Source organism: Cygnus olor, chromosome 20, assembly GCF_009769625.2.
Source record: "Cygnus olor isolate bCygOlo1 chromosome 20, bCygOlo1.pri.v2, whole genome shotgun sequence".
Classification (NCBI taxonomy): domain Eukaryota; kingdom Metazoa; phylum Chordata; class Aves; order Anseriformes; family Anatidae; genus Cygnus; species Cygnus olor.
The window spans coordinates 7,469,085-7,496,961 of NC_049188.1; the positions used below are offsets into that span (position 1 = coordinate 7,469,085).

General features: G+C 53.3%; 1 protein-coding gene across 2 annotated transcripts; it reads left to right on the top strand.

Annotated features, from left to right (window-relative positions):
* Positions 1 to 8: 8 nt before the first annotated feature.
* Positions 9 to 27,873, top strand: CPD (carboxypeptidase D). 2 transcript variants are annotated; one of them, XM_040532689.1, is made up of 21 exons: positions 9 to 533; positions 4,236 to 4,483; positions 11,891 to 12,033; positions 12,784 to 12,953; positions 13,547 to 13,914; positions 14,333 to 14,524; positions 15,368 to 15,535; positions 16,729 to 16,838; positions 17,289 to 17,391; positions 17,822 to 17,964; positions 18,556 to 18,725; positions 19,267 to 19,578; positions 20,867 to 21,062; positions 21,342 to 21,477; positions 22,290 to 22,439; positions 22,873 to 22,968; positions 23,062 to 23,126; positions 23,304 to 23,435; positions 23,826 to 24,011; positions 24,329 to 24,428; positions 24,950 to 27,873. In XM_040532689.1, the coding sequence occupies exons 1-21, from the start codon at positions 469 to 471 to the stop codon at positions 25,174 to 25,176; spliced, it is 3,480 nt and encodes a 1,159-aa protein (XP_040388623.1). In that variant the 5' UTR covers positions 9 to 468; the 3' UTR covers positions 25,177 to 27,873. The 2 variants fall into 2 exon arrangements, with proteins under 2 accessions (XP_040388623.1, XP_040388622.1); XM_040532688.1 differs by lacking the exon at positions 9 to 533 and adding an exon at positions 1,578 to 2,290.
* Positions 27,874 to 27,877: the final 4 nt, after the last annotated feature.

The following is a 27,877-nucleotide window of genomic DNA, read 5'->3' on the forward strand; positions in this document are numbered from 1 at the left end:
CTGCGTACCTACGTAACTGTGACCACTTGTGGGACTGCCAGATTCCCTGTTGATGTTCCTTCTCCCTTTTGGTTTAAAAACACCCTGGTGACCCAGGTCTTTCAGCTTTCCCAGTTTAATTAGATCAGGGACATCTCTTTGATGGATAATCCCTGTTCCCTGCTCGTCTCCTTCGTAATGACTGTGCAGTGCAGATGAGCCCCGAGGAAGAGAAGCCAATTTGCTCTCCTTTTCCTCGGGGCCCTTCCGCTGCCGTACCACGCTTGGCGTACACAAAAGTTCGCATCATCTGATCTGTCGTGCAGGGGATCCCTGGATGCAGTGAGATCAAAGGTTCGACAGCTGACGGTTGCCCTGAAGACCGCAGCCTGATGTGCTAGGCTCAGAGCTTGTACCCCCGACAGGAAATGCCGGAGCTGGGAAGCAGATGTGTGTACAAGATACTGCCGAAAAGTTAAACAGGAATTGATGAGACCCGCTGCTGGACATGGCCGCTCTCAGCGCTTTGTGGGCCGCCACACACTGTTTGCAGAGTAAGTTATTGTGCTCGTTATTCCTTGTCATTTCGCCTCCCTGGAAAAAGGAAGTAGCGAAGATCTGAATGGCGGAACCCCCAAAGTGTTATTTATATCAAGCCTCTCGGATACGTATCCTGTTGGGTGCCCTGTTCTGCCATAGCCCGCAGCACAGCAGCGCTGTACACGACACCTGTGGGTGCCGGGGTGCCTGTAATGACACCTAAGGGTGCTGGGGTGCCCGTAATGCCACCTAACGATGCTGGGATGCCTGTAACAACACCTAAGGGTGCTGGGGTGCCCGTAACAACACGTAACCATGCTGGAATGCCCGTAATGACACCGAACGGTGCTGGGATGCCCGTAATGACACCTAAGGGTGCTGGGGTACCTGTAATGTCACCTAAGGGTGCGGGGATGACCATAAGAACACCTAACCACGCTGGGGTGCCCGTAACCCCCCTGGGGTTGGGGCTGGGTGCTGGGGGCGGCCAGGACAGGCCCCAGCTGCGCTTCCCTCCGGGCAGCCATGCAGCAGAGCCACACTTGAACCCCTCATTGGCGTGCCAAGGCAGGAGACCACCCCGCGCCTTCCTCCTCCTCCAGCCTCGGCTCCGTTTGCGGCTCCCTGGCTCGCTTGTGTATTTCCAAGGGGGTTCTGCTCCAGCAGCACGCGGCGCGGGGGGCACCGCTGGGCGCTGGGGCAGGGCTGGCCGGCCACATGCGGGGCCTTTTGGGCGGCCCGAAGGCTGCAGGGCCCCCCCAGACCCCCCTAACCCCCTCAGCCCCCTCCAGCCCTCCCCACACCCCCCCCCCGGCTCCTCCCGCAAGGGGGCGCCGCGGAGCTGCCGGGCGCCCCGCCCCCTCGCGCTGACGCTCCTCTCCCCTCCACCCCTCATTGGCCAACCTCCCCGCTCCCCCACCCCTCCGGCCCCAGCGGCGGCCGCTCATTGGCCGCGGGGGGGCGGAGCGACAGCACCGCGGCCCCGCTCCCTCCTCCTCCTCCTCCTCCTCCTCCCGGCTCCGGAGCCGGGGCTGGGGTCGGGGCCGGGCGGCGGCGGCGGGGCCATGGCGGGCGCGGCGCGGGGGCTCGGCCGGGCGCTGCTGTGGGCGTCCTTCTCCGTGTGCCTGCTGCCGGACCCTGCCGGCGCCGCTCACATCAAGAAGGCGGAGGCGGCGGCGGCGGCGGCGGCCGGCGGGGAGCTGCGCTACCTGCACGCGGCCGAGCTGGGCCAGGCGCTGCGGGAGCTGGCGGCCGAGGCCCCCCCGGGGCTGGCCCGGCTCTTCAGCATCGGCCGCTCGGTGGAAGGGAGGCCGCTGTGGGTGCTGCGCCTGACGGCCGGGCTGCCCGAGGCCCGGCAGGACGAGGAGGAGGAGGAGGAGGAGGATGAAGCCGGCGGGGAGGCCCTGCCCGGCCGGCCGCAGGTGAAGCTGGTGGGGAACATGCACGGGGACGAGCCCCTGGCCCGGCCGCTGCTGCTGCGCCTGGCCCGGGAGCTGGTGCGGGGCTGGGCCGGCGGGGACGAGCGGCTCGGCCGCCTGCTCAACACCACCGACGTGTACCTGCTGCCCAGCCTCAACCCCGACGGCTTCGAGCGCGCCCGCGAGGGCGACTGCGGCGGAGGAGGAGGCGGCGAAGGGGCGGCGGGGGCCCGGGAGAACAGCCGCGGCCGGGACCTCAACCGCAGCTTCCCCGATCAGTTCGGGACCGCCCAGCCCGACCTGGAGCCCGTGCCCGAGGTGCGCGCCCTCATCGCCTGGATGCGGCGCAACAAGTGAGTGCGGCCCGGCCTCCTCCGGAGGGGAACCCCCCGGCCTCCCCTCGGCCTCCTCGGGCGGCCTCCGGACCTCCAGGAAGGGCAGAGCCCTCCGGCTGCCTGGCCCGCAGGGTGCTGCCCCTGCCCTGTGCCCGCCTGCCTGGGCGCAGCCTCTGCGGCCCCCTGCATCGCCAGCCTCGGCCGGGGGCTGCTGCTCGCCCGCTCCTCTCCAGCCTGGCTGAGCTGCGGGTGCCCCCGCTGCTCCCTTGGTGCTTCCCTTCCTGCCTGGAGGAAGGGGGTGAGGGCGGGGAGGCTGCTGAGCTGGGGAGGCAGAACTGTGGAGGCTGGCCCGGCAGGCTTCAGGCCTGGGCAGCCCCGCAGGGCTGGGTGCTGGCACTGCGCTCGCTCAGCAGGCTTTGTTGGGTGCCGTGTCCGAACCACAAAGCGCAGCGTGCACGGTTGTGCGGAGGAAGCCAGAGTGGGAGTCTGGTCAGCTGGGAGCAGTGTGCCGCAACAGGCTCTGCACCCGCCCCGAAAACGGGACAGAGAAAAACTGAGCATGGTGTGCTGGGGGCTGTTGGCCGGGTCTAAAGGAGATGTGCAGTGTTCGGCATTGTACAGCATGTGTTCGATTGTGGGGAGCAAAGGTTTGTCTGAAGAATTATCTTGATTGAAACTTAGCAGGTGGCAGCACCCATTGGAATTGTTGCTTTAGAAGAACTTTTGAACTGCACCAGTAACTTGCCTGTCCTAAGGATCTGTTAGGACAGCTCTCGGGCACCAGTGTGCGCTAGGAGCCCTCCAGATTTGGTTCAGTTCAGAATTAGTTACAAGAGAAACCTTCCACGTTGTCATTGTCACTTTGAAAATACCTTGTGCTGTCTCTATTCAATGATTTTGCAAGTGCTTGAGGTGAGATTTTCATGTAAGCCAGGCCAAAACATGAAGAAAGCCGCGCTTTGTGCGACCCCCTGCCTGGCAGCACCAGGTATTGCTGTTCCACTTGTTACGCTAAGGTAGCCACTGATACTGAAGGGAATGGGTAAACAGAACTGTTTGATTTAAAAAAAAAAAAGAGATAGTGTTGCAATTCACGTGTCCTTTTTAAGCAAGGCAAAGGTATCGGTCATGTTGGCTCTGCTCAGAAACGGAATCATGTTTGGCTGAAAGAGAAGTAAAGCTCTTTTTGCCTTGATGCTGTTTTTGGTGAAAAGAGGGAGAACAGAGACAATTACTCCTTTAATTTTGAGTGATCGAATTAGGGCGCGACGTAGGGCATGCCATGCTGTTGTACTTTCTGAGTCAAGATTTTAACAGCTCTGTCACTCGTCCAGATTTTATTTATGCAAGTCAGTTCTGTTGTGCGTATCAAGCACTGCTCAGAGCTCGGCGAGGCGCTGTGCACATCGCACTGTGTCTGTCACGGAGTTTGAGGACTTTGTCTTAGGCTGGAGGAAGAAACTTGCTTCATCTCCAGTAATGCCAGATGTCGGTTTGGGGAGCGAATAAACCAGTCCTGACAGTTGGTTTATTGCAAAAATCTGCTGACGTCCCCGACGTGCTCCCACTTGGACATTGTTCAGATGCTCCAACAATCCTGCGTGCTGAGCTGGAGGCTGGCGTTGAAGCGAGGGGCTCTGTCTCCCGGAACAGTTTATCTTTTTGTCAAACAGCGGCCTCGGGGCTGGAGGAGCGCGTATCTGTAACGTAACCTTGGTGTAGCTGCAGCTCAGCGGCAGTTCTCCCCGCACAGAAAGGTCTGAGTGGTTCCTCTTCCAAAACTTGCTGCTGGGCAGCTCTTCCCGTGGGTCCTTTTCATCTGCTTGATCCCAAAGGGGGTTTGGAGGCTGCGGGGAGCTCGGTTTGGGTGGGAAGGCAGCAGGACGTCTGGTTGGAGGGCTGTAGCTGGCTTCTCGCTCGGTGTTCCAGTGACAACTCCATTCCTTCTCCTTCCCAACCGCAGGTTTCTGCTCTCTGGCAATCTTCACGGCGGCTCGGTGGTTGCGAGCTATCCCTACGATGACTCCCCCACGCACAGGCCCACAGGAGTCTACAGTAAATCAGCTGATGACGAAGTGTTCAAATATTTGGCAAAAGCTTACGCCTCACATCACCCCATCATGAGGACTGGCAAACCAAACTGCCCCGGCGAGGAGGGAGAGACCTTCCAAGACGGCATCACGAACGGCGCCCAGTGGTACGACGTGGAAGGTAAGCTGTGCTGCTGAATCGCTCTCGCTGTCGGCTTGGGTCACGCAACAGAGCCTTAGAAATAGCTTCGTGCTTCCACTGAGAAGTGATATCCAAAACCGTGCTGCTCGTCACCGAGGCAAGGAGGGTAGGTGAGGGGGTATTTTTAGCTTGGAATGTGTTCTAGCAGCTTGAAACGACGTGAAGTGGCATCGCAGGCGCACCAGCGAGTGTTTGGTGAATCACAGTTTGGGAGACGTTTGTAGGAAATAGGTCCCAGCAAACTGGAGGGCTCTTCCTGACCCCGCTCGGTGCTGGAGTTACCCTGCACGGAGGAGGCTTCATTTAACGAATGAGCTGTCATAAGGTCTCAAGACAGTCAATAAATTTTCATGATGATACAGGAAAGGGGAAACTGTTGCCAACACACTGCAAATCCAAACAGCATTAAACTGAAACCAATGTCAGTCTTCTGCGAGGTTTTTTTAACCTTTAAACTAGCTATTTTGTAAATGATTTATAAAATAGCCTGCTGTAAACCCGTAGAATGATGTAAATGCGTGTGCTAACCTAGCTTCTCTGCCTGGAAGTGGGGCGAGGACCTTCTCTGTGAAATGCTCCGCTGTCAGAGCTGTGCTGCGGAGGGAGACAAGCAGCACGGCTGGTGTTTGCCCCTCCTTGCAGCAGGACCTAGAAGGGATCCCAAATCCAGCCTGCTGAGGCTCCCAGCAGAGCTCCTGCTCTCTCCACTGGGCAGCGGCGCTGGGAGATGATGTGAGGAGAGCAAATTACCTCCAGTACCAGCAGGCCGCTTCTGCGTGGAAGTGGCTGGGCTGCTCTGTGTGCGTTGGTTTTGCTGCTGCTGAGATTTAAAGGCCGGTTTGTAGTGAGATGCTCTCGTGGAAAAGACTCCGTGAGCTAGCGGGAAGAGAAATCTTGGCTGGGTCAGTAGAAGAAGTTTCACCATTTCCATGCCCCCTCAGTGGAAGTTGTACAATCGCGGACTCACCAGCCAGCGAGGCAACCTCTGTGGTGAGGACAAAACAAAAATCTTGCATAATTGATATGGAGAAGTTGCATTGCTTTGCTGTGTCTGGGCTGCTCTGCTTTCCCTCCTGCTAGGGCCGAGGGATAATGGCAGGAGCGCTGGGCGAGCAGAGAAATCAAGCGTGGTTTATCCCTAACAGCTTACCGCCTAACGAATTCTGGAAGGATGGTGTCTTTCCAAGACATGGGTTTCAGAGCTGAGTCATCTGTCAGCCCTGACTCCGTGTTCCTTGGGAAGCGAGGAGGGCGCTCCATTACTGGGCCTGAGCACGTGGCAGCCGAGCTGGAAGAGGAAGTCCTTACTTCAGCAGCGGCTGAATCACTCCTGAAGATTGCACTGGTCAAACAAGACGCAGTGTTCAAACAAGATAGCTACTGGCGAGAAAGGAAAAAGCGTGTCTCCTTCCCTCCGCCCTGCCGGGCACACCGTTGCTGGCGTTTTACTGGCTCAAGGTTCACTTTGCTTCCGTGGAAAGTCCGGCGCGAGGAAGGTTTGTGCAATCTCGTGCATCTGCTTATGACGGAACAGGATATCCTGGATGATCTGTGCCGCCTTGTTTGCCGATAACAACAGCCACCAGAACGTCTCAGTCGATGGGGTTTTCAGCTGCAGCTCGAGGGGGTTTCGCCTCTTCACCAAACTGGGACAAGTGTGGTGTACTGGGAGCTTGTTCAAGAGCTTTCGGCCTCTGCTCCCCTGCCCGCAGAGCGAGTAGCGCACCTCACCGCAACGTTCACTTGTTCGTCCTCCTGCTCGAACGTGAAACGCCCGCTGGTGCCAGCCTGCCCTCGGGAGGTCTGCTGGTGGCTGCTGCGAGCCTCTCAGGCTGCTTTTGCCTCGTCAGCTGGTGGGAGCTGAGCTTTGCTGCCTTCCTCCCGCAGGAAGCGGCAAGGTGTGAGCCGGAGACCGCTTCGCTCTGTGCTGCCGGCGCTGCGGTTTGCACCCTGTGTGGTAGCCTCCAGCTTTCAGCCTCCGCGGAAACAAACCCTCGGGCTGTGACAAACCGCAACCTCGGTCTCGGTCCTGTTGGTACGGGGGGTTCACAGGCAGAGATTATAGAGAAAGTGCGCTGACACTAATCCGGAACGGAGTATTGCTGAGGTTGGCACCTGTGCTGTCTCTCCCCCAGGCCATAATTTACATCTAGCTGCTGTTAGGAGGGTGCTGGCAGCCCTCGGAGCATGTCCCAGGCTGAAGCGTGACCCGCAGGAGCTGAGATCCCGGGAAAGAGCACAGGTGAACTAACAGCACAGAGGCCAGGGCGTGTGTTTGGGTGCTGTGTGAAATTCCTGGGTCACTTCGGGGTTTTAGGCATCGACGGTTATTTTGGGCAGTGGATAGGCAGTCAGTTGTACGCAGACCGAGAGGCCTTCCCCGGTGACCGCAGAATTTCAATCTGCAGTGAAATGAGGGTGGGGAAGTCCCGGTGCCCTTGCGGGAGCTTTCGGGGCCGGGCTGAGCTCTGAGTGACAACCAGAGCCCGTGGGGAGAGGTGCAGGGCAAGCGCCTGTGGCTCGCAGATCAGGTCGTGCCAGGAAAGACTGCAGGCTCCACGTGAGTGAACGACAGCCAGCAAAAACGAAGAAACGAGAACAAAATGTTTCAAACAGGTGGAAATTTTCCTGCCACGTTTTATCGTGTGAAATCAAACGTGCCGGAAAGCCAACTGCCGCGAGCTTCGTTGTCCTGGAGCCACCGGTTCGGGCCGACGCCGCTGCCAGACCCCATTAACTTCCATTTGGGTTTGCAAGCAACCTCTTGTGTGTATCAGGCTGAGGTGGCAATGCGAAACCATCGGAGTCATTCTTAAGGTCAAGTGTTCACAGGGAAGTGTGGCTCCCTGCCACACGGCCGAGTTTGGCTCCTGCGTTCCAGCTGCTGCCGATAAGCACGCCCGTGCCAGGGACGCTGCTCAGAGGCTATCTCGGTGGTGCACGCTCTCTCTCTTCCTTCCTTTTAACCTCCAGCGTGTTTAACCACTGTGTGGCCGGTTCAGATCAAGAAAATAATTGGGAATTTGGGCTGGTTTATGATCCGGGTCGTGCTTAGTGCAAGAAGAAAGGCCAGCTGTACGGAAGAGGCCATGAATTTAAAGAAAAACCACCTGTGGGATGGACACGTTTGCCTTTATTTCCTAAAGAGCCCAATTCAGAGGGCGAAGTCAGCGTAACATTGAATGGGGCATTTTGTGGGCAGCCTTGGGAGGCCTTTCCTTTACTTGCAGTCCCTTCCTAAAACATATTTCCCTTGCTGGCTTGAATGTCTGTGCCCAGGTGTTTGCGGTGTTCCTGGTGTCTCCCAGAAGGAATTTCTGGACGTGGGAGTGCAGGATCCGTGTGCATCCCCTACCTTGTGTTTCTGCCGTGGTTTCTAGCCCCGCTTCGGCTTCCCAGCAGCTTTTGGTGGCATCGGTCAGAGCGGTTAAAATGGGAATGGGGGGTGCTTGTGGCAGCCCTGCGGTGGGCTCTGGTTCCTGGGCATGGCAGAAGGCAACTGCGCAGTGTGAGCTGTGGTAGGTATCAGCCGTGGTTTTCTGGGATGTGCACAGCAAGCTGCTCTTGTGTCTTCATGAAATTCCTACTGTTAACTTTTCTTTTTGTGAGACGAGTATTGGCTTGATGATTCGAGGGCCTGATGCCTCTTCTCACATCCCCCACAAGCCGCCGGGCAGTGCTGCGGGTGCTGCTGTGCTGCAGCTCCAGGGCTGACCTGGGAAGACGCTGCCCTCCTTCCTGAGAGCCCCGGGAGGCTGCGGGGCTGTGCTGGGCTGTGTCGTGCAGCTGCTGGAGCTGGAGGCTGGGACCTCACCTCCTCTGAGTTTTAATGACTGCAGACTACTGGACCAAAACCTTCCGCCTTTTTGGGGCTGCTGCTGATTGCTTACACTGCTCCCGTGCTTTGAGACAATCGGTTCTGTGCTAGGGTAAGCAACTTGTGCTGTGTTTTCAATCATGTTTCTAGCTTGCTTTGTGCCATCTGCTCTCTCTGCAGAGCCGACAGGAGCCTTTCTCTGCTGTGACTTAGCTCCAGGTCTCTTATCTGCTCATGTCTGCTCCAGCGGCAGCTGGAATTAGAGAGGTTTTGCACGGCGCACTTTGAAAATGGAGGCCTTCCAGGCTGGCCCGAAAGGCTTCTCCTGGCATCTGGTGTATTTATGGTATCTGGAGCTCCGGGATTGACTCGAGAGCAGCATTCTCCCGCCTGTCTGCCTGCTGTGGGGCTTGGCAGGGAGCAGAGGCATGCTTGGCAGCGTGTACTGTGCAGGTCTGGGATCCTTGCTGAAGTGCAGTCCTGTTGCTTGAGGTGTGGGACAGAGCAGGGGAGAGGTTTGTTCTGGGCAGGACCCATCCTGCACTGGGAGCGAGGGGTCAGCTCCGGTCCGGGAGCTGAAGCTTTACAAGGGCTAAAAGACACCCTGTGATTTAAAAAAAAAAAAAAAAAGTGGAATAAATATAAGGAATTATCCAAGGTAACACCCAAACAGGTAGAATGTAAACACTTTGGTCTGACAGCCTCTACCCTGGGTGTGCCTTTCCTGCTCAGTTCCTTGAGCCTAGAGCTCTGCTCCTGCTGGGCCCTGTACAGGTCTCTGTACGCCTCCAGATCTCCTGCCTAGCCCGGAGAGGCTGTGCAGCTGGGATTTGGAAAAATACGTAATTCCATATGCTGTAAAAATAACCGTCCTGCTCCGCAATGGGGCCGTGTGAAGGCCAAATATGTGCAGTGGATGCAGTCCAAATTTTCGAGCGTGTATTGGACTACTTTCTCCAAGAGACAGTTTTACCAAAATTGATGTACCAAGCTCTAATTTAGTCCGTTGCTGCTCTATTATGGGCGAGCATCTGTCCTAAATTTACTTGAATGGCAGTCGAAGCACTAAATATGCTGCTTAATGGCTCTGGTTTATGTATGGATGTTTTCAAATGCATTAGCGTCCTGCTAGGAGCAGATGGTTGCAGGCTGGCAAATTGTTTCACCCTGCGTGGCGTTTACTGGCGAGAGAGCAGCCTGCTGTGGACTACTTTTCTGAGCCTGGTAATAGGAGCCGAGTAAAACTGAGTACGTATCAGATTCACAGCCCTTGTTTCTCTAACCTCTTGGACTGAGCTCCAGAATTGTAAAGTCCTCAGACGCTCTCTGGCCCCTCGTGCAGGATAGAGAAGTCCCTTTCCCGACTGAATCTCAGCCTGTGCACAAGGTGCAGTGCTCTCTTTGCGCTGGACATTTGATTTGCTATGATAAATCCTCCTGTTCCCTTACCAGCAGGCTCGCAGGAGAACCGAGAGGAACTGGGGCATCTTTGGTCCGGCTCCGTCCCTCGGAGACCCCCGGGGGTCTGCTCTCCGGTACCCCGCTCTGCACTGCTCGGCTCTGTGTCACCGGGCTGCCGCGGGGCTGTTTAACTCAGAACAGCCGTCCCTGCCCTTTTGCATAGTGAGTGCTCCCGGCCGCCGCGCTTACTGGAAGGCTGCTGTGCTTGGAAAGTGCTGCTGAGAGCTTTTCCTGGCCGTGCGTTATCCCAGCCCCTGCGAATGCCAGGGAGTGTGTTTGGGTTGCCGCATCGATCCGGTTAACCGGCTGGCACCCTGGAGGGTCCCTCCTTTGTCATGGAGCTTGTGAATGATTAGGAAGCTGTTCAGACAAAGCGGTGAGGTTATTTAGCATAGCACCTGTGTAGTCCTTTGGGCAAAACAAAGCCTGGGAGTACTAGGTGTGCATTTTTTACAGACTTGCCTGCTGGGATCCCGCAGGCTGGTGGCACGACCCAGGCTGCTTTCTGGTTTCCTTCCTTCTGAAGTTCCTAGCTGGCAGCAGGCTTCTGCAGGGCAAGCACGTAGCTGTTCTGTGGCAGGTGGCCTTGGGAGCGCCAGTTTGGCTTCCTCAGCTGATCCGGAAGAGAGCTGGGCCCCTCTGGGCTGCCCCTTGGCCATGGTGGGAGCCGTGGGCTGCGGTGGGGAGGGCTCTGGGCTGCGTGGTCCTGGGGCTGCTGGGCGCTTGGGATGGAGCCAGCTGGGCAGCGGTGGCCAAGGCTGTGGCATGCCAGCCTGCCCGGAGTGTGGCTGTGCAAGGTTTTGTGACCCAGAGGATGTAATCGGTACGTGTAAACTTGAAGCGGTGTGCCTTTTCCACGTGGACACAGCCGCCCGATTTGCTGTGGGAATGGTCCTCTTGTGTGGCTGCAGTCACATGCCGGGGTTTGTCGGGGTGACTCTGGAACCTGTTCCACAGGCTTGCGGTGGTTTTTTACTATCGAAAGCTCCCAGGAATGTTTAGAGGGTTGAATATTTGCAGTCTTCAGCAGCGCGCTGGAGTCCGAGCTCCAGATCGTGGGTGCTGATACCCAGGGACCTGGAGTCCTGCTGGTACGTGATTCATCCCTGCTCACAAAACAGATTCGTTTGCTGAGGGCTGAACGTAACCTTCAGTAAATGAGGGCATGGCACTTGCTAGGACAAGGTGACATTTTTTATTTGCAGCAGTACCTGTGGTTTCCCTGAAAGGCAAGAATAAGCAGGTAAGGTTAATACTGTGAAACAGCTCTGTGCGCTCCTGTTTTCTGGTACTCTTAGCAGCAAGCTATCAAGCTGCCCCCAGGTGCTGCAACGTTGCTTAAATTACTGGAGACGGCTGCCTTCAAGAGGACGTGGGGCAGGAGGTTGGTGACATGGCTCCAGAGCTCGGGGAACAGGTGGACAAATCTGTGTCCTGGTCTGCTCATGCAGGACCTGGCTGTTGCAGAGCTACGGCAGTCCTCAGAGGTGAGGGAAGGTGTCGCTGCCCTCCCAGATCCACAGGACGGTTTGCTGAAGGGGACTTGCAGCTGTTCGCTGCGTGCTGTCACCCAGGGCCTCTGTCAGACTCTGCTAGGGCTGCTCTAAACAGCAAACAAACGGAGATCCTCAGAGACAGAGCTGGAGGAAAAGACCAGGCTGAGGAAGCAGAGGAAGGGAAGTATTTCTTTCATCTCGCCTCTAGTTTTTCTAAGAGTTTTTGGGAGAACAGTTGTGTGGTCCTTGAACGTGATTTCTGGGAAATCCAGATAATACGAAGGTAGTGTCTGGCAGATGTCTTTGCCGTGGAATGAACCCACAAGGTGCTGTGCTGGTGAGTTCAGCTGGCAGCAGTAAGACAAAGGGATGGTCTGCAGCTGATCTGAATGGCCCAGTGTGGTGGTTACTGGGAGAAAGAGGGCTCTGTCTGCCCCAGCACAGGCTTTCACCAGGATCTGATCTGACTTTTCTGCTTAGGTTGTTCGCTCTGGGGCTCCGGCAGCAGCTCGGTGAGATGCCCTAGAGAGCCGAACAACAGGCAGAATGTGGGTCCTGCGGGGGGATGTCTGCGCATTGCTCTCGTGACGTGTCTCTGCCTAACTTCCTCAGGTGGGATGCAGGACTACAACTACGTGTGGGCCAACTGCTTCGAGATCACCTTGGAGCTGTCCTGCTGCAAATACCCGCCGACCTCCGAGCTTCAGCAGGAGTGGGAAAACAACCGGGAGTCTCTCCTTACTTTCATTGAGAAGGTAGTGGGGGCTGAGACGGGGTGTGGGGGCTACATCTGTGAAAGCCCTGCGTCCCCGGCGGGCTGAGAGCACTGCGTTCAGATGCTCTGGTAGCTTAGCTCGCTGCATGCGGTAACACAGCTGCTGCAGTTGCTGCGTGGAGGTCAGAGGCTACAAAGCTGCTGTTTATCTCTGTGGTTCTGCCACAGTTCCCACATCCTCAGCGATAGCAGAGCTCCTCTGAGGGGGGCCTCGTGGGGCGCAGTGGGATGCAGAGAGGCTGAGAAATGCAGGTGTTGCTACGTAATGCAGAGTACCTGTATGGCCTCAGTGCCTTCAATCTCAGGTCTTCAAAAGCACCAAGCCACGCAGCTGAGACCCTGGCTCACAGATCCATCTTCCAGGCTTTTTCCACATGCCCACGTGTGGGTTGGGTAGGGGACAGTTTAGGCTGGGAAGGGAGGCAGCTGCACTTCGTCCCTCGGTATGGCCTGCAGCCCTGCTGTGTTCGCACTATTCTGTGCCCATGTCAATGAATGAGAGGATTTGCTAGGGAGGATCAGTTCTGAAAAGCTGCTGCCTTCCCAGTGCATGCTGAAATTCCCGTCCTTGCTGTCTGGCCAAGCACTGTCTGAACTTTGGGCTTGTCTCTGCTTGGCAGCTGTCCTGCTCTGCTCTTTTGGGGATGGGAGGGAAGGGGATTGCAGGGTGAGGATGCAGTTGCACTGATGTTTCGTGTCTTCAGCCAGGCCCTTGTATTGTTTTCCTCAGGTCCACATCGGTGTGAAAGGCTTTGTCAGGGATGCGATCACCGGGGCTGGCTTGGAGAACGCGACCATTGTTGTTGCCGGCATCGCTCATAACATCACGGCGGGCAAATTTGGTGACTACCACCGACTGCTCGTGCCTGGGACCTACAACGTGACCGCAGTTGTGATGGGGTAACGTCTCTGTGGCAGCCAGTGTCTGCACTGCTGACTGCTCGTCTTACTTTACGTGATTTCTTCCCCAGGGGCATCTTGTGTGTGTTTAGGGGGCTTGGTTGGAAGCTGCAGCAGTAAAGGACTCCGTGATGGGTTAGAGCTGCAGCTGTGTTTATTCACCCCGTGCCCTGCTGCAGTGGGGAGCTGCTGGGTGCACAGCACTTCTGTCACCTTTGTTTGACTGCTTATATCGACCTCGTCTTACTTCTGGGCAAAAGGAGAGAAAGGAGTAGGGTCACCCCAGTAAGAGCCTGCGTTGTCTCAAGCCTGGGTGTAAATGTGTCACTTGCAGCTAGCTACCCCTGTGATGCACCCGTGGCTTCTTCCCCATAAACAGGAACTTGTGCCTCTGACACAGCAAGGGCAGCAGCACAGTTGGGTCCGGTGGCAGTGGGATGAGCCCCATCGGCTTGTTTGCTGGTGAATCTCTCCCCTAGTCCAACATCCCAGTGTGTTCAGGCTGGGAGGAGGAAGCTGGAGAGCGTCCAGTGGAGGTTAAGAGGCTGCAGAGCCTCCTTGCTGAAGCCAGCTCTTTTTTTTTCCCCCCACAGTTACGCACCAGTGACCAAAGAGAACGTTGAGGTGAAGGAGGGAGATGCAACAGTAGTGGATTTCTCCTTGCAGCCAACTGTGGTGGCACCAGACCCTAACCTCACGCAGTTCACCGCAACGCCTGCTCCTCTCTCCACCGGCACGCCCTCTGTTGCGCAGGCAGAGCCCCCGGGCACAACCTCTCACCACCAAGCAGTCCAACCCGTGGACTTTCGCCACCATCACTTCTCGGACATGGAGATCTTCCTGCGGCGGTACGCCAACGAGTACCCCAGCATCACCCGCCTCTACTCTGTGGGCAAGTCGGTGGAGCTGCGGGAGCTCTACGTCATGGAGATCTCAGACAACCCCGGCATCCATGAAGGAGGTAACGCTGCAAATTCTCTCTAGCAAGGCACAAATGCAAGCGACAGACCCTTTGCTTTGGGGTGTGGGAAGGGCAGGAAGGGATGTAGAGCTGGCATCTGTCTGAAGAGAAATGGAGTTCCTCCTCACAGCATGCTTTTTCAGAAGACCAGGCGCAGCGGGTGGCACTGCTGTGAGTTAAGGAGCATTCCTGGGGACATCTGCATTGGTGGTGGGGCTCTGGGAACAGAAGGACCAAGGGTTCTCCCTGCAGCAGTGTTTGTCCTTTTTGGTGGTGTGATTGCAGAAGGGTATGTTTAAAGTAAATGCCCCCTAGCCTGCAGAAAGGCCTGAGAGTGCAATGGTCAGGGTGATGAAACGTCTCCAAGCGTTACTGTAGTGGTTATAATTGTCTCTTTGGCGTGGCTGTTTGTCTGCAGGTGAGCCAGAGTTCAAGTATATTGGTAACATGCATGGGAATGAAGTTGTGGGGCGAGAGCTGCTCCTGAACCTCATCGAGTACCTCTGCAAGAACTTCGGCACGGATCCTGAAGTGACTGACTTGGTCCGGAGCACGCGGATCCACATCATGCCGTCCATGAACCCAGATGGCTACGAGAAGTCCCAGGAAGGTAGTGCTGCCTGTGCTGAAACACCTGGGGGGTTTTAGCTCTGAGAACAAGAGTTGGGGCTCGTGGTACTTCTGAGAAACCTTGCTGGAGCACCAGTGCTTTCTGCCCAGGGAGGATGAGAAGGGACTTGGGGTGTGCTGTGGAATGAGTGGGGCAGATCCCGCGCCGCAGGAAGTGGGTGGCTGGCTGCTTCTTGAAGTGGTCGGAAAGAGCTCTTCCGCTTCAGCAATGCTATATGCTACCCCTGTTTGGGTCCCCTTACGGTTTGTGGCTATCCCGAGGGTTATTAAAAATAAAGACATTCCTTTGACACAGCTCATACTTGCTGTGCTTTGGTCCATGCTCTTAGTAACATGTGATGTGGGAGCCAGGCAGTCTGCAGAGCACTTGTCCAAGGATAACACAGACTTTGATCGTGATGTTGAAATTGGCAAAAACATTCAGGGAAGTCCTTAAAACTGCATGGCTTTTGCAGACTGATAGAACAAAGGCTGTCCAGAACAGTTTTCTGGAATTAGAGCTCTACGTGGGTTTAACAAAGAACTTGTCCAGCTGGTTTGAGAAGGTGAGCTCTGAGGTTTCTGTGGTCGTGACACCCAGCTGCTGGGATTGTTCGTGGTTCACTGCCTTCCTGCTAGCTGTGGCCTGGACACCTTTGGGCACTCTCACTGGAGGAAAGTGTGGGTGTCCTGTCACTGTGGGCTGCAGGAAGCCAGCGCTGTTGTGCTCTCTGCTGGTTTTTGCTAATTGATAGTGTGAAGATCTTCAGCAGTAGGACACAGCCTCCACAGTGAAGGGGGAACTTGTATGGGGCACAAGGCTGAACGTGTGTTTCATTTTCAGGAGACAGAGGAGGCACCGTTGGCAGAAATAACAGCAACAACTACGACCTGAACCGGAACTTCCCGGATCAGTTCTTCCAGGTGACAGACCCTCCGCAGCCAGAAACGCTCGCTGTCATGAGCTGGTTGAAGACTTACCCGTTCGTGCTTTCAGCAAACCTGCATGGAGGTACGTCAGCCAGCCAGGCTGCTTCCTCAGCACTGAGGTTTGAGGGATGGGGTTTGCAGAGAGATCCCCACTGCAATCAAGGCATGAACAGAGGAGATCGGGCAGAGAGCTCGCAGTCCTAAGTGTCCTTGAAGTGGCAGGAGCAAAGGCAGTCAGGTTCCTGCACCAGGGATGAGGCCATTTCCAAAGGACCTATAGAAAAAAAGAGTAAAACAAACCTACTGTTAGTAGGTTGGAGTTCACACTGCTGGAAGCTGGATCAGAAGCTGGGAACAGGTTGAAAGCCATGTCCCCGAGCATGTTTGTAGGGAGCTGAAGAGGCTGCTGGGAGGATCGCCCCCGCTTCTCTGAAGGGAGCACGTGCCCTGGGCAGTAGGTAGCACACTGCCCGCTAAGGGATGGGGCAGGTGGGATGGGCTTTCCTGTCAGCAGCTGGTTCTGTGAATGTGGTAATGCTGTGGCTGCTAGAGGCTTTGTAGTACTTCCAAATTGAAGGGAAGGAGATGTAATCCTGAGGGTTCCCTGTCTTGAATTGCATGGCGGAACTATGAAATTTGCTGTAACTTAATTATCTTTTTAGAGTGATCTAAACTAAGTGTCTGTCTTACAGCTTATTCCCTAATTCCCCAGACGGTTTGTTGTAGCTGTGGTAACTTGCAGGTGGTTGCTTTGTGCTAGCACGTTTCATTTTGTCGTGCAGAGGTACCCTGCGTGGGTAAGAGCTGGCAGTTCTCCAGCAGCGGTGGTGTCTGGGTTCCCACAGTACCGTTAGTACAGCTTGCCTAGGAAAAGCCAGAGATGTTATAAGCTGCTTGCCATAAATTCCAGAAGGCTGAAAAGCTACAGCAGTTGGGCCAAGGGCGCTGTGTGTGTTTTAAGAAATGTATTCCTTTGCTTTCTCCCCTCTGTGAAAGGGATTATTAGGAGGTTGTGCTCATCCCTCCTGCATGTAAGAGCCAAAGCTTTGATGTGTCGTGGCTCACCTTCCTTGTTGGGTGTGGCCTTATCTTTTCCTGTGCTTTTGTTGTCTCTTCTGTCCACTGGTGTTAATGCTACGTGTTTAATGCCAAGTCTTGAGAAGCACGAGACTTGGTCCCTGGCACTCTTCAGAGGAAAAGAAAAACTTATTCTCTTAGGCTGAGGGATCAGTTGAAAAGCATGCAAGTTCAAGTCAAATCTTGTCTTCCCTGCAGGTTCTCTGGTGGTTAATTACCCCTTTGATGACGATGAACAAGGAATAGCCATATACAGTAAATCCCCAGACGATGCTGTGTTTCAGCAGCTGGCACTTTCCTACTCCAAGGTAAAGCTCTAATGGGAAAACAGCTCATCCTGCTAGGGTAATTCCTGATGCTGTCATGAGCCCTTTGAGCAGGCACCCACATGTGCAGACTCCTCGGGTCACAGCAGAAGGGTCCTGTGGGACGCTCTCTTTCCATGCTTGGATGGCCAGTGTGCTCTGCCTGCAGGCACTGTAGGAGAGCTCTGTGCAGACACGGGGCCCATAGCAGTGGTTTACACACACACGTGTGCTGAAGGGTGCTAGAAAATGCTGTATGTACACCAGGAGGAGAGTGAGGATGTCCGAGTTGTGTTTGGGTGTGGGACAGTCTGCTGGTGCTGCAGCTGTACAAATGCACACCTGCTTGAAAGCTCTGTTTGGTAACACTGAGCGTGTGACTAATGTTGGGACAGAAGTGCCAGTGGCTGTAGAGTACAGGCTGAGCTCCACGTGTCACGTCTTTTGTTTCAGGAAAACAAAAAGATGTATCAGGGAAGCCCCTGTAAGGATATGTACCCCACAGAGTACTTTCCACATGGCATCACAAACGGGGCCCAGTGGTACAACGTTCCAGGTAAAGTCAACCTTAAGTCTCTCGTTTATCTCCAAGTTAATGCATGTGCAGCTTAAAGAATTCGGTTTCATCAATCACAAACTCTGCGTTGGTCAGTCCAGATTGTGGGAATTTGGGTTTCTTTTGTAACCTCTTAAATAATGTACCCAGATTAAATCATTCCGGAGGGAAGGAATTTATAGTGTAGTATTTCTGGCTAGCCAGCAGTATGAAAGGCATTTACAAGAAGGTTGGTTATCAGTCTGCTATTTTGACATCCCCTTGAAGCATGAATCTTGCCCTGTGTAAAAGCCTTTTCACTTCAGTATAAAATGCATGCTGTTAGATACTAGAGAAAGATGAAATACTGATTTTTAATCTTTTTTTGAGCTGTGGTACAACTCTGCCTTCAGGAGACCTTGTCAAAACTTTTCTTGCGTTCCTGTTGTAGGTGGGATGCAGGACTGGAATTACTTAAATACAAACTGCTTTGAAGTGACCATTGAGCTGGGCTGTGTGAAATACCCAAAAGCAGAGGAGCTGCCGAAGTACTGGGAGCAGAACCGTAGATCTCTCCTCCAGTTCATTAAACAGGTGAGCCAATTTGATGCCCAAGCACATGCGTGAGCTGCCTCTTGGGGTCTGGATTAGACGTGCCAGAATAAACAGGTTGGTCTGCACACTGAGGCAAGTGCTGCTTCCTGGCCAGACTAGGTCCCTGCTCCACAGAAATCCTTCCCATCCAAACATGCCTCGATTCCCCCTCTCCCCTCCTCAACATACCAAAAAGTCTGTATGGAAACAGCAGCCAGGTGATGCAGGTGTGAGCACTTTATTTACCAATACCTCCCTTCTCCCTAGGCTGGTGGCCCTTATGTGCCATTTCCAGCTGGGTCACGGCTGGTAGTAGTGCGGTGCACCTGGGGCATGCAAACAAAGGTGTGGAGCAGAGCGTGCTGTGGTGGCATCATGAGCCAAACAATTGCCCATTGTACTCAGGTGATCTTTGTCCATGCCAGCTGCTGGCGGGCTTAACCTGAGCCCTCTTGGGACGTGCCGCTCCTCTGGAAACGCGGAGCCTCCCGGGGAGCTGGTGGGGTCTGGGTGTCAGCGCTCCCGCCGTGGTGTGTGGGGTGGGGGCAGAGCGAGGGCTGGCTCTGAGCAGGGCTCCGGGTCTGTGCTCAGGTTCACCGCGGCATCTGGGGATTTGTGCTGGATGCCACGGACGGAAGGGGCATTCTCAACGCCACCATCAGCGTTGCCGACATCGACCACCCCGTGACCACCTACAAGGACGGAGACTACTGGCGCCTCTTGGTCCAGGGGACGTACAAAGTCACAGCATCTGCCCGAGGGTGAGCGCGTCACTGCACAGGGAACAAACAGCTGCACGATTGCCACAGCGCACTCCTGATTTTCCCAGTCAAGAGTTAACAAAATCGTGCTACTCTGGTGTCAGGGACTGTTAATCTGGTGACAGTGCAGAGTACAAATCTTCCCTTGTTTGGAGGTGGTGCGGTGAAGTAGTTGATAACCTGATGTCTTGAGGGGAAATTCTCACGCAGGCAGCTGCCCGCAGAAATTACTTCAACAGCTGCCAAAAGCTTGTTGCTCTTTGGGTTAAAGCTGCCTGACTTCTTGTCCTGCCAGTCTGCCACGTAACCCTGCAACACCTGAGCCAAAAGCAGCTCAGTGCCATGCAGGGCTCTGAGCTGCTCCCTGTCCTCCTGCCATTTCTCTGTCCCTTTTGAAGTGTTCTTGCTGCTTGCTTTTATGCTGCTTGCTTCCTTTGGCTAGAGAGCAGTCCCACGTTGAGTGCCTAGTCAGCAAGGGGGATGGCTTCGTGTGTGAAGCTTTGGCCCCTGACATCGCCTTGTGCCTTCTCTTCCTGGGCAGGTACGATCCAGTCACTAAGACCGTGGAAGTCGACAGCAAAGGTGGGGTGCAGGTCAACTTCACTCTTTCACGGACAGACGCCAAAGCGGAAGAGGGGAAGGTGCCGGTCCTGAACACCCCAGACACCAGCGACCCCAACGAGAAGGAGTTTGAGACTCTGATCAAAGATCTGTCTGCTGAAAACGGCCTGGAGCGCCTCCTGCTTGCCTCGTCGGGGAAAGTCTCTCCTTACCGATACCGCCCCTACAAGGACCTCTCTGAGTTCCTCCGAGGCCTCTATCTGAACTACCCGCACATCACAAATCTCACCAGGTGAAAACTCAAAGCAGCAATGCTCAGCTCCTCCCTGAGCAGCAGCAGTCTGTGGCAGGGAAGTAGTGAAATAATGAGCTGTGAGCGCAGTGCAGAGGTGGGGAGCTTGTTTCTGCCCGTCCCTGTGGTGCCTGAGTTCAGAGGAGCCCCGTGTGTAAGGGCATGGTGGCAGATCATGGGCTGCAGGGACCTGCAGACCACATCCCTGTGTTTTTTCCTGAGACCTCATTTTACTGACGAACCCAGGGTGCTGTCAGCTACCCAGCTGCCTGGGACTAGTGATATTCCCAGCAATGGTACCCCAGGTATCTGCAAATATTTGTTTCGTGTTTTCTGTTTCCTCCCTTTTCCAAATCCTTTATGACATCTACCCTGCTAAAGAGTTCCCAGCAAAAGCGTTCAAATTTGGCTTACAAGCCTTAGAATTGGAGTATCTTGAGTTGGAAGGGGCCCATGAGGATCATCAAATCCAATGGCTTTTTAAACTATCTGCCTTCAGATTTTAACTAATAGCGTGAGATGTTTGAGTTAATGTGCTCTGAGCCAAGGTCTCTGCCCCCCTGCAGGTGACCAGCTGTCTGTTGTCCTCTGCTCACCTTTGTGACCCGTAGCACTTACCCTCTGTCAATGTTAAAAGGCATAAATCCGGTCTCATTGTCCCCGGGACCCTGATTGCTTGTTGTCACCAGGCACAATGTGCTCATGTGCTGTCCCTGCTGGTGCCAAGGCTGCCTTTCTGATCTGTAGCCTCTATTGTCCTTCCAGTTGCATCAGCCCCGATTGTGTTCCCTGCTTTGCCTGCATTCAGTTTGCTAACTTAAAGGCACAACTGTAGCAACAACTTCTATTGGAAATAGGCCTGCTTTTGTCCTTGAAACTGGGCGCTTTCTAAATTAGTTTGATGTCCAGATGTATCCTGCACTGACTGGGGAGAGGGGAGGAAAAACAAAACAGAAGGAAAAAAACAAACACACAGGAAGCACAGAGGCATTTAGCCATTCTACATCTGGAGTGGTGTTGTAGGCTATATAGAGAAATATGGAGCATTGGGTGTCCTGTTCACCTCTACCTGGGTGCTTTTTCACACAGATGTTTGTGTTCAGACTGATGTTCACAGTGGATGTGGTTCGGTGCTGCTGCAAATCTTCTTTTTGTGATGTGGCTGAGTTTTGTGTGTCACTTGTGGTCTAGGCAGCAGTTCCTTTCCGCACCGGCACTTCTCGTAAGGCCAGGCCAGGGGAGCGGCTCTGTTCCTGAGCTGACGCTCTGGTTTCTCATCTCTTGGCAGTCTGGGTCAGAGTGTTGAGTTCCGTCAGATCTGGTCCCTTGAGATCTCCAACAAGCCCAACCAGTCCGAGCCTGACGAGCCCAAGATCCGCTTTGTTGCTGGTATTCATGGAAACGCCCCCGTCGGTACGGAGCTGCTCCTGGCACTGGCAGAATTTCTTTGCATGAACTACAAGAAGAACACTGCTGTTACAAAGGTGAGGAGCTGATGTGAGGGCATGATGGTCTTGGCACCCTCCAATTATATCCTGAGAAGACAGTGCTCATCGAGAGAGACCTGTCTCATTAATACTGGCTTGCAGGTTGCGGTGGTCCCATGCACAAAGGGGAGGCCTTGTGAGATCCATGGGGCCAGTGGGAACCACTGAAATCAATATAAGCAGCTGTTCCTAGGATAAGAGCAAGGTAAATGAGGTGTAGAGAAAACGAGGCCTGCTAATTGTACTTTATGTGCTGTTTCCCCCTGCTTTTTTCAGCTGATTGACCGAACGCGGATTGTGATTGTGCCTTCCCTGAATCCAGATGGACGTGAGATAGCGCAGGAGAGAGGCTGCACCTCGAAGATAGGCCACACGAATGCTCATGGCAGAGATCTGGACACAGACTTCACAAGTAAAGCAAACTAATGAAAGCTGATGTGTGGTGTCCCTGTACAGATGCAGGCTGTAGTAGATATCTGCTAGCCTCTGTAGGGTTGGGTGTAGTCATTTGGTTACAGGGTCTACCTGTAAAAAGAGCAGCATTCCCGCCTCGGAGCTGAAGCAGCACAGCTGCTGGGAAGCTTCCAAAGCTTGAATACTCCTTACAGATGATAATTGTCAGTCCTTTATTTGAAAAGGAGAAGGTGAAGCAGAGTTGTTTAGGAATAGTCCAGAGATCAGACAATACTTAATATTTTTTCCTGTTAGTTGATTTCTTTCAACCCTAAGTTCCTGAAAATGTTCTCTACTCATGGTCCCTGGGAACAGTCTCCTTTTTTCGTGCTCTTATGGTTTCTTTTTAACTGCATGGTGTATCTGCAGAGCTCTGTATTAATGCTATCCCCACCCTTCCTGGAAAGGAAGTTTTCTCTCTGGCCAGGTTTGGCTGGGATCATCCCCAAGTACTTTCTTCCAATAGTGGCAGTTCAGTGACAGTAAAAGAAAGTAAACACCCATGAATTACCCTCTGTATCACAAAAGTAAATAGCTTGGGGAAATAGTGATGTATTATTTGTTTAGCTTTGCAGATAAATGCCACCCATGGGTAGTATGGACTAGGTGTTTTACTTAATGTTTCAGGTGCAATCTGCTGAAATCTAACAAATATATTTAAAATAAGCAGCAGACAATTTCAGCCATAAACAAAGTACATACTTCTGGCCTCTGAAATAGCAGAGGAAACTGTTGTCAATTCCCTTTTCTATTTGTTGTTTTCATTCACAGGCAATTACTCCTGGTACTCAGGGACACGAGAGCCTGAGACCAAAGCCATCATAGAGAACTTGATACTGAAGCAGGATTTCAGCCTCTCTGTTGCACTGGATGGTGGATCTCTGCTTGTCACTTACCCATTTGATAAGCCCACGCAGACAGGTATGACTGACTCCTCCAGGGTCTCGCATGCACAGCTAGCCTCTGGCTAGCCACATGACTGCACAGTGTAAGAGCTTGTCCTCTTGGTGTTCTCCCACTGGTGGTATCCCGTAGCCTCCCTTTGTGTTCAGCCCTTTATTTCTAGAGAATAACTGAAAGTCCATAAAACAAAGCTGAAAATCCTCACAGGATTCAGCTAGGGATTGAAAGTTGTATTATTATTTCCGTTTTTACAACAGTATATCAGCTTTTCCTTTGCCAAAACCAATATAAGGCCCGCTTATGTTACCGCCACTCAATGTCGGAGGATATCTGGAATCCCCCAGAAACAATGTGTGTGACTGTTTAATACAGGATCGTGGGGTTAGAATAAGAATCTGTTCTCCCAGTGAATAGGAGTTGCACTCCCAATGTCTCACCTTTCTGTTTGTAGTGGAGAACAAAGAAACACTGAAGCATTTGGCATCTGTGTATGCAAACAACCATCCATTGATGCATTTGGGCCAGCCAGGCTGTCCAAATAAGTCAGGTATGTTTGGTTCAATCCTTTAACCCCCTGCCAGCTTGTGCAGTACTCTTATAGGAGCAGATATGTCTGATAGCTGTATTCTTGCTCTCACAGATGAGAATATTCCTGGGGGTGTGATCCGTGGCTCTGAATGGCACAGTCACCTGGGAAGTATGAAGGTAATTTGTCACAGTACACCGCTTGCCATCTTTGCAGATACAGCTTTAAATGAGCGTTAAAAAGCATATTTGTTCTGTCTGGGCAAAGCTTAGCCACCTCTAACTGCACTTTGGAAAACTTAAGTACCACCTTTATTAATTGTGTGGGATTTTTCTTTATTTTTTTTTTCTCTCCAGGATTTCAGTGTTACGTTTGGTCATTGTCCTGAGATCACAGTTTATACCAGCTGCTGCTACTTCCCCAGCGCAGGGCAGCTCCCTGGCTTGTGGGCAGACCACAGGAAGTCCCTGCTTAGCATGCTCGTGGAGGTGAGCCACAGTCTGGGGGAAGAAATTCTGGCAAGGATTGAAGGCAGTGGGATGGGTGAGGAAAGGGGAGAGGAAGAGAGCAGTGTGGAGATTGCTTGTGTTTTTATTGGTGCCTTGTTAATTAGAGACTAACGTAGACTGAATGAGGAATGGATTGAAAAGAGGCATCAAGTGGCCAGGAAACGTGTTGACGTGGAAGTTAAATTGCTGTGTTGTTTTGCCTTCTAGTGGGCTGAGCAGTGCTTACAATATTGTGCAGTCTTATTTCTTAAGGGGGAGGGCGTTAGGAAAGTGCTGTATTTTGAGGGGAAGAATAAGGTCCTGTTTTAGGTAACAAATAGGCCATACTCTTGGATCTGAACGTGAAGTGTTTGAAACGCTTTATTTCAGGTTCACAAGGGAGTCCATGGATTTGTCCAGGACAAGAGTGGCAAGGCAATTTCTAAAGCTACCATTGTCCTTAATGAAGGCTTGAGGGTCTATACTAAAGAAGGTGGCTATTTCCATGTGCTCTTGGCTCCTGGTTTGCATAACATCAATGCGATAGCTGACGGGTACCAACAGAAGCATATGAAGGTATGTGCCTTGATCAGAGATCTTCTCTCCCCTCCCTGTCCTGTGAGGACACTGCTCATACTTGGGCTCTGCCTCGTTGGCTGTGTTTAGCTGCTGGTTGTATGCCCACGTTAGCTGTCTTCTACCTTGTTATAACGGATGGAGAAGAATTTCCCAGCATGGCAGAATTGTTTCGGGCAGTAGCCTTTCCTTACATCACACTTGTCTTTGACATCTGCCTGGTTCTGCCCTGATTGGCAAACACCTCTTTTCTCTGGACATCTAACAGGGACGTAAGCTCTGAGATGGTCTGAATTCTCACATCTCTCTCTCTGCAGGTCTTGGTACGCCACGATGCACCCAGCTCTGTGTTCATTGTATTTGACATGGAAAACAGGGTATTTGGTCTGCCTCGGGAGCTGGTCGTAACTGTTGCAGGTAAAGTTCCAGTCACAGCCTCGAGCTGTGCTTTCTGGGCTGGTTCATCCGGATGATCACCCTTCTCTTTGCACTGAACTGGAAAGTCACCTCCTGCTTTCCCTTCTGAACATAAGCTTGTCCTTGCAGACTGGTCCAACATCCCTTGGATCTAGTGGTGCTGGGCTAGCAGATAGGGAGGGAGGGAGGGAGGGGAGAGTATTGCAGGGGCATGAAAGGGGCTTGAGATGACTGGAATGGGGAGAGCCTGTTTGTGCATTTAGCTGGGACCTAGCAGATCTTGGATCTTCCCCAAGTTTTTTTTGGGTGGTGTGACACTTGGTAAGCACTAAGGGATTTTTAGTGCTCGGAAAGCACCTCTCTTGCATGCTTTGTCTTTACTGTGTCCATGCTCCTTGCTCCTGGGCCACAGAAGTGAGGAAAATGGCCGTATTTTGTAGGAGGGAAGAGAGAATCTGAGAAACCTGGAATCTACTTGGGTGGGGAACGTGGAATTAACTTCAGTGCCCTCTCTCTGGCAGGTGCAAGTATGTCTGCTCTGGTCCTCACTGCCTGTATCATCTGGTGCGTCTGCTCAATCAAGTCCAACAGACACAAAGACGGCTTCCACCGCCTCCGGCAGCACCACGATGATTATGAGGACGAGATCCGCATGATGTCCACTGGCTCAAAGAAATCCCTTTTGAGCCACGAATTCCAGGATGAAACAGACACTGAAGAAGAAACATTATACTCCAGCAAACACTGACACCTCCCAGACAGGAAAGGAGGTTCCCATGGACCAGCCCCGGTGGGAGGGGGGCGATGATCCCTGTGGTTCAGTTTTGAAACATTAACTTGCAGGATTGTGTCCTTCAGAAACGTGGGTGGCAGCTCCTGACTTCCCTCTGCTGTTTGCTCTGTTTCTACGTACGTGCAAATCAGTGGGTGTTAGGGGCTGTGTTTGGGTTAAGGACAAGGCTTATGATTTTAGGTCAAGGTTTGGATGTTTTCACATCACATTGTTCGAAAGGTAACTTAACAGGGTGACCAGCAGAGTTCCCAGCACTTCCCCAGCATCTCAACACAGGGAGCAGATGGTGGGGAAGTGCCCCAAGACCCGCATGGGGTCATAGTTGCAACACTCCAAAGTGGTTTCTCTACCTGTTTTGATTTCATTTTTCTTACTCTGTACGTGGTGGAAGCCAGATCCATCACTGACTCCATGTTCTGCAGAGCAGCCCTTGGAAATAGACTGCACCTGGTTCTCAGCTGCTCCCTTGGAGCTTTTCCCCATCTTGAGATGCTGTGGCCTGCTCTTCTCTGCAGTGGTTGTGGAGCTTCTCTAATGCATTGCTAGTTCCAAGCAGGGTCTTGGCATGCTGAAATCTGGGGGAGATGACATCCATTCTTGATATGAACTGGAGAAAGGAGCAAATGTCAGAGCTTCAGTGAACTCTGACCAAGTTCAACAGCTTGCCAGCTCTGAAGAATTGCTGTTCCTGACTTCTGGGGAAGAAATTCTGTCCCTATCACCCCTGGTTGCTTCTTATTTGTGTGGACTTGGCTTTTGGAGTCTCATCTTAGTGTTACAGCAGCACAGTGTCTGAAAGCGCAACTGGAGATTATTCTAAGCAAATGGATAAAACTGATTGTGGTGGATGCTGTAGAAAATAACTAGTAATTGACTCCACTTTTGCTCAAGTCCACCTCTATTCAGGTGGAAACAGTGAAACCTGGCCACTGCTTTGAGCCTTATTGGAACAGCAGAGAGTGGCCATAGGGGAGCCTGTGGCCCAGCTTGTCATTGTCCAGCTAATACCATTTAGTGATCCGAGTGCTTTGAACACCTCTCGTCAAGCTCTGGCAATGGCAGGCATCAAATTAGCCTGCTGGCCTGGCTCTGTTCTGCTGCTCCAGCGTCCCTGAAGTGTGTAGCAAGAGCTCCACCTGCTTGTGTGTCTGCAGTGTCTGCTGCTGCGGGGGCCTGGTGCAAGGCATGAGGAAGGGCTGAAGAGCAGTGCTGAAGAAGGGAAAAGCAGCCAAATTCTGTTCTGTAGCACTTGGCAAGAAGGTGGGAAGAGGAGCTGCACTGTGCATCCTCAAGATGTGCTGGTTTTGTGGGGAATAGAAGGGATGCCCAGAAGGGCAGGATGCCTGAAACATGATTTCCAAAGCCTTTATCTATAAGTTTCTGAAGTTCTTGTGCTTTCTGGGCAGAAGTCTGGGGTTAGAATATAGGCACTTATTTTCTTGCTGCTGGTTCTTTTATTTTTTTTTTTATTTTTTTCCCTCTGGGGTGCAGGAGCCAAGCACTGCAGCACCGCCTTGGACATACGCTTTGCCCTGATTTGATTCTCTTCTCCAGCAGCCCAGGGAGGTTCATGAACCTGCACGGGGTGTCTCCGGAATGTGTTTGCACCCAAACGTATGACGGGGTCTCCTCTGGAGGAGCAGAGCAGCAGCTTCCCTATCAGAGGCTGCTGGGCCTTATCTCGCAAGGACCCCTGGGCGTGGTCAGTTCCCCTCCAGAACCTTGTCTGTGGCCTCGCTGATCATCTCGGCAGCTGGCTGCTGGTTTTGTGCAGCTACCTGGAAGGATGAGGATAACGCTTGGACGGCAGCATACCTTCTTCCCTCTTTCAGGGGGTGTTTTGGGGCAAGAAGCATGTTCTGAGATCTGTCTGGGGAGGTGGGCTGGGATGAGGCTGAGCATTCCCCATGCTCCTGTCCCACATCACGGTGCTGTGAAGGAGCCCCTGGCTGTCTGTGTTCTGCTTGGTCCCATCTCCCATCGGTCTGGTCCTGGGCTGTGACTTTTCCCCAGGTACTGGGCTGTGGCACACCAGCAGTAATGCTGCCAAACCTCCACCCTTTTCCTGCTTCTGAGGGCTCTAACAAGAGCCGCAGTTGGGTTTTATATTAAAGTTGATTTTTCAAATGGCTCTGAGAGCTCTGTTTGGGGCAGCGTTTTCTCCGGCAGCAGGCGATGGACGGAGCTGGCCTTACATCGTCCCACTAGCAATAAGTCTCGTCAGGACTGGGTGTGCGTGAGCTCCCTGGGGAGTGTGGTCGGTGCCTCTTTTAAAGCTGAGTGGGGTTGGGTCGTTTTGTAAAGGGGAGCTTTTCCTAGGCCGTGGGCCCCGCTGGGGTGCGTAGCTCTTGTTGGTGGCGGGGCAGGAGGAGCCCCTGCAGCCTCCCCATTGCCCTCTGTCCGTCTGTCTGTCCGTCCGAGGGCGAGGAGCTGCTTCCCCACGCGTGTCACCTGTGCCTTCGGTGTTCATTTGTTTGCACGAGGGCCTCAGCGCGGCCATTCCCTGGAGCAGAAGCCGCCCTGTGAGGCGAGGCCGCACAGCTGCCTAGAGCAGGGCCTCTTTCTCGTTTATTTTGTTTTTTTTGTGTGTGGTTTTTTTTAAACCTGTATACTGAGCTCCAATAATCTGTATAAAACCTATTTTGACGCCCAGCAG

Excerpts from the sequence above, each read along its gene's own strand:
- CPD (XM_040532688.1), top strand. The coding sequence starts at position 1,584 with ATGGCGGGCGCGGCGCGGGGGCTCGGCCGGGCGCTGCTGTGGGCGTCC. Across the intron at positions 2,291-4,235 it reads GCCTGGATGCGGCGCAACAA|GTTTCTGCTCTCTGGCAATC; the intron begins GTGAGTGCGGCC and ends TCCCAACCGCAG. Across the intron at positions 17,392-17,821 it reads CCAGTGGTACAACGTTCCAG|GTGGGATGCAGGACTGGAAT; the intron begins GTAAAGTCAACC and ends TTCCTGTTGTAG.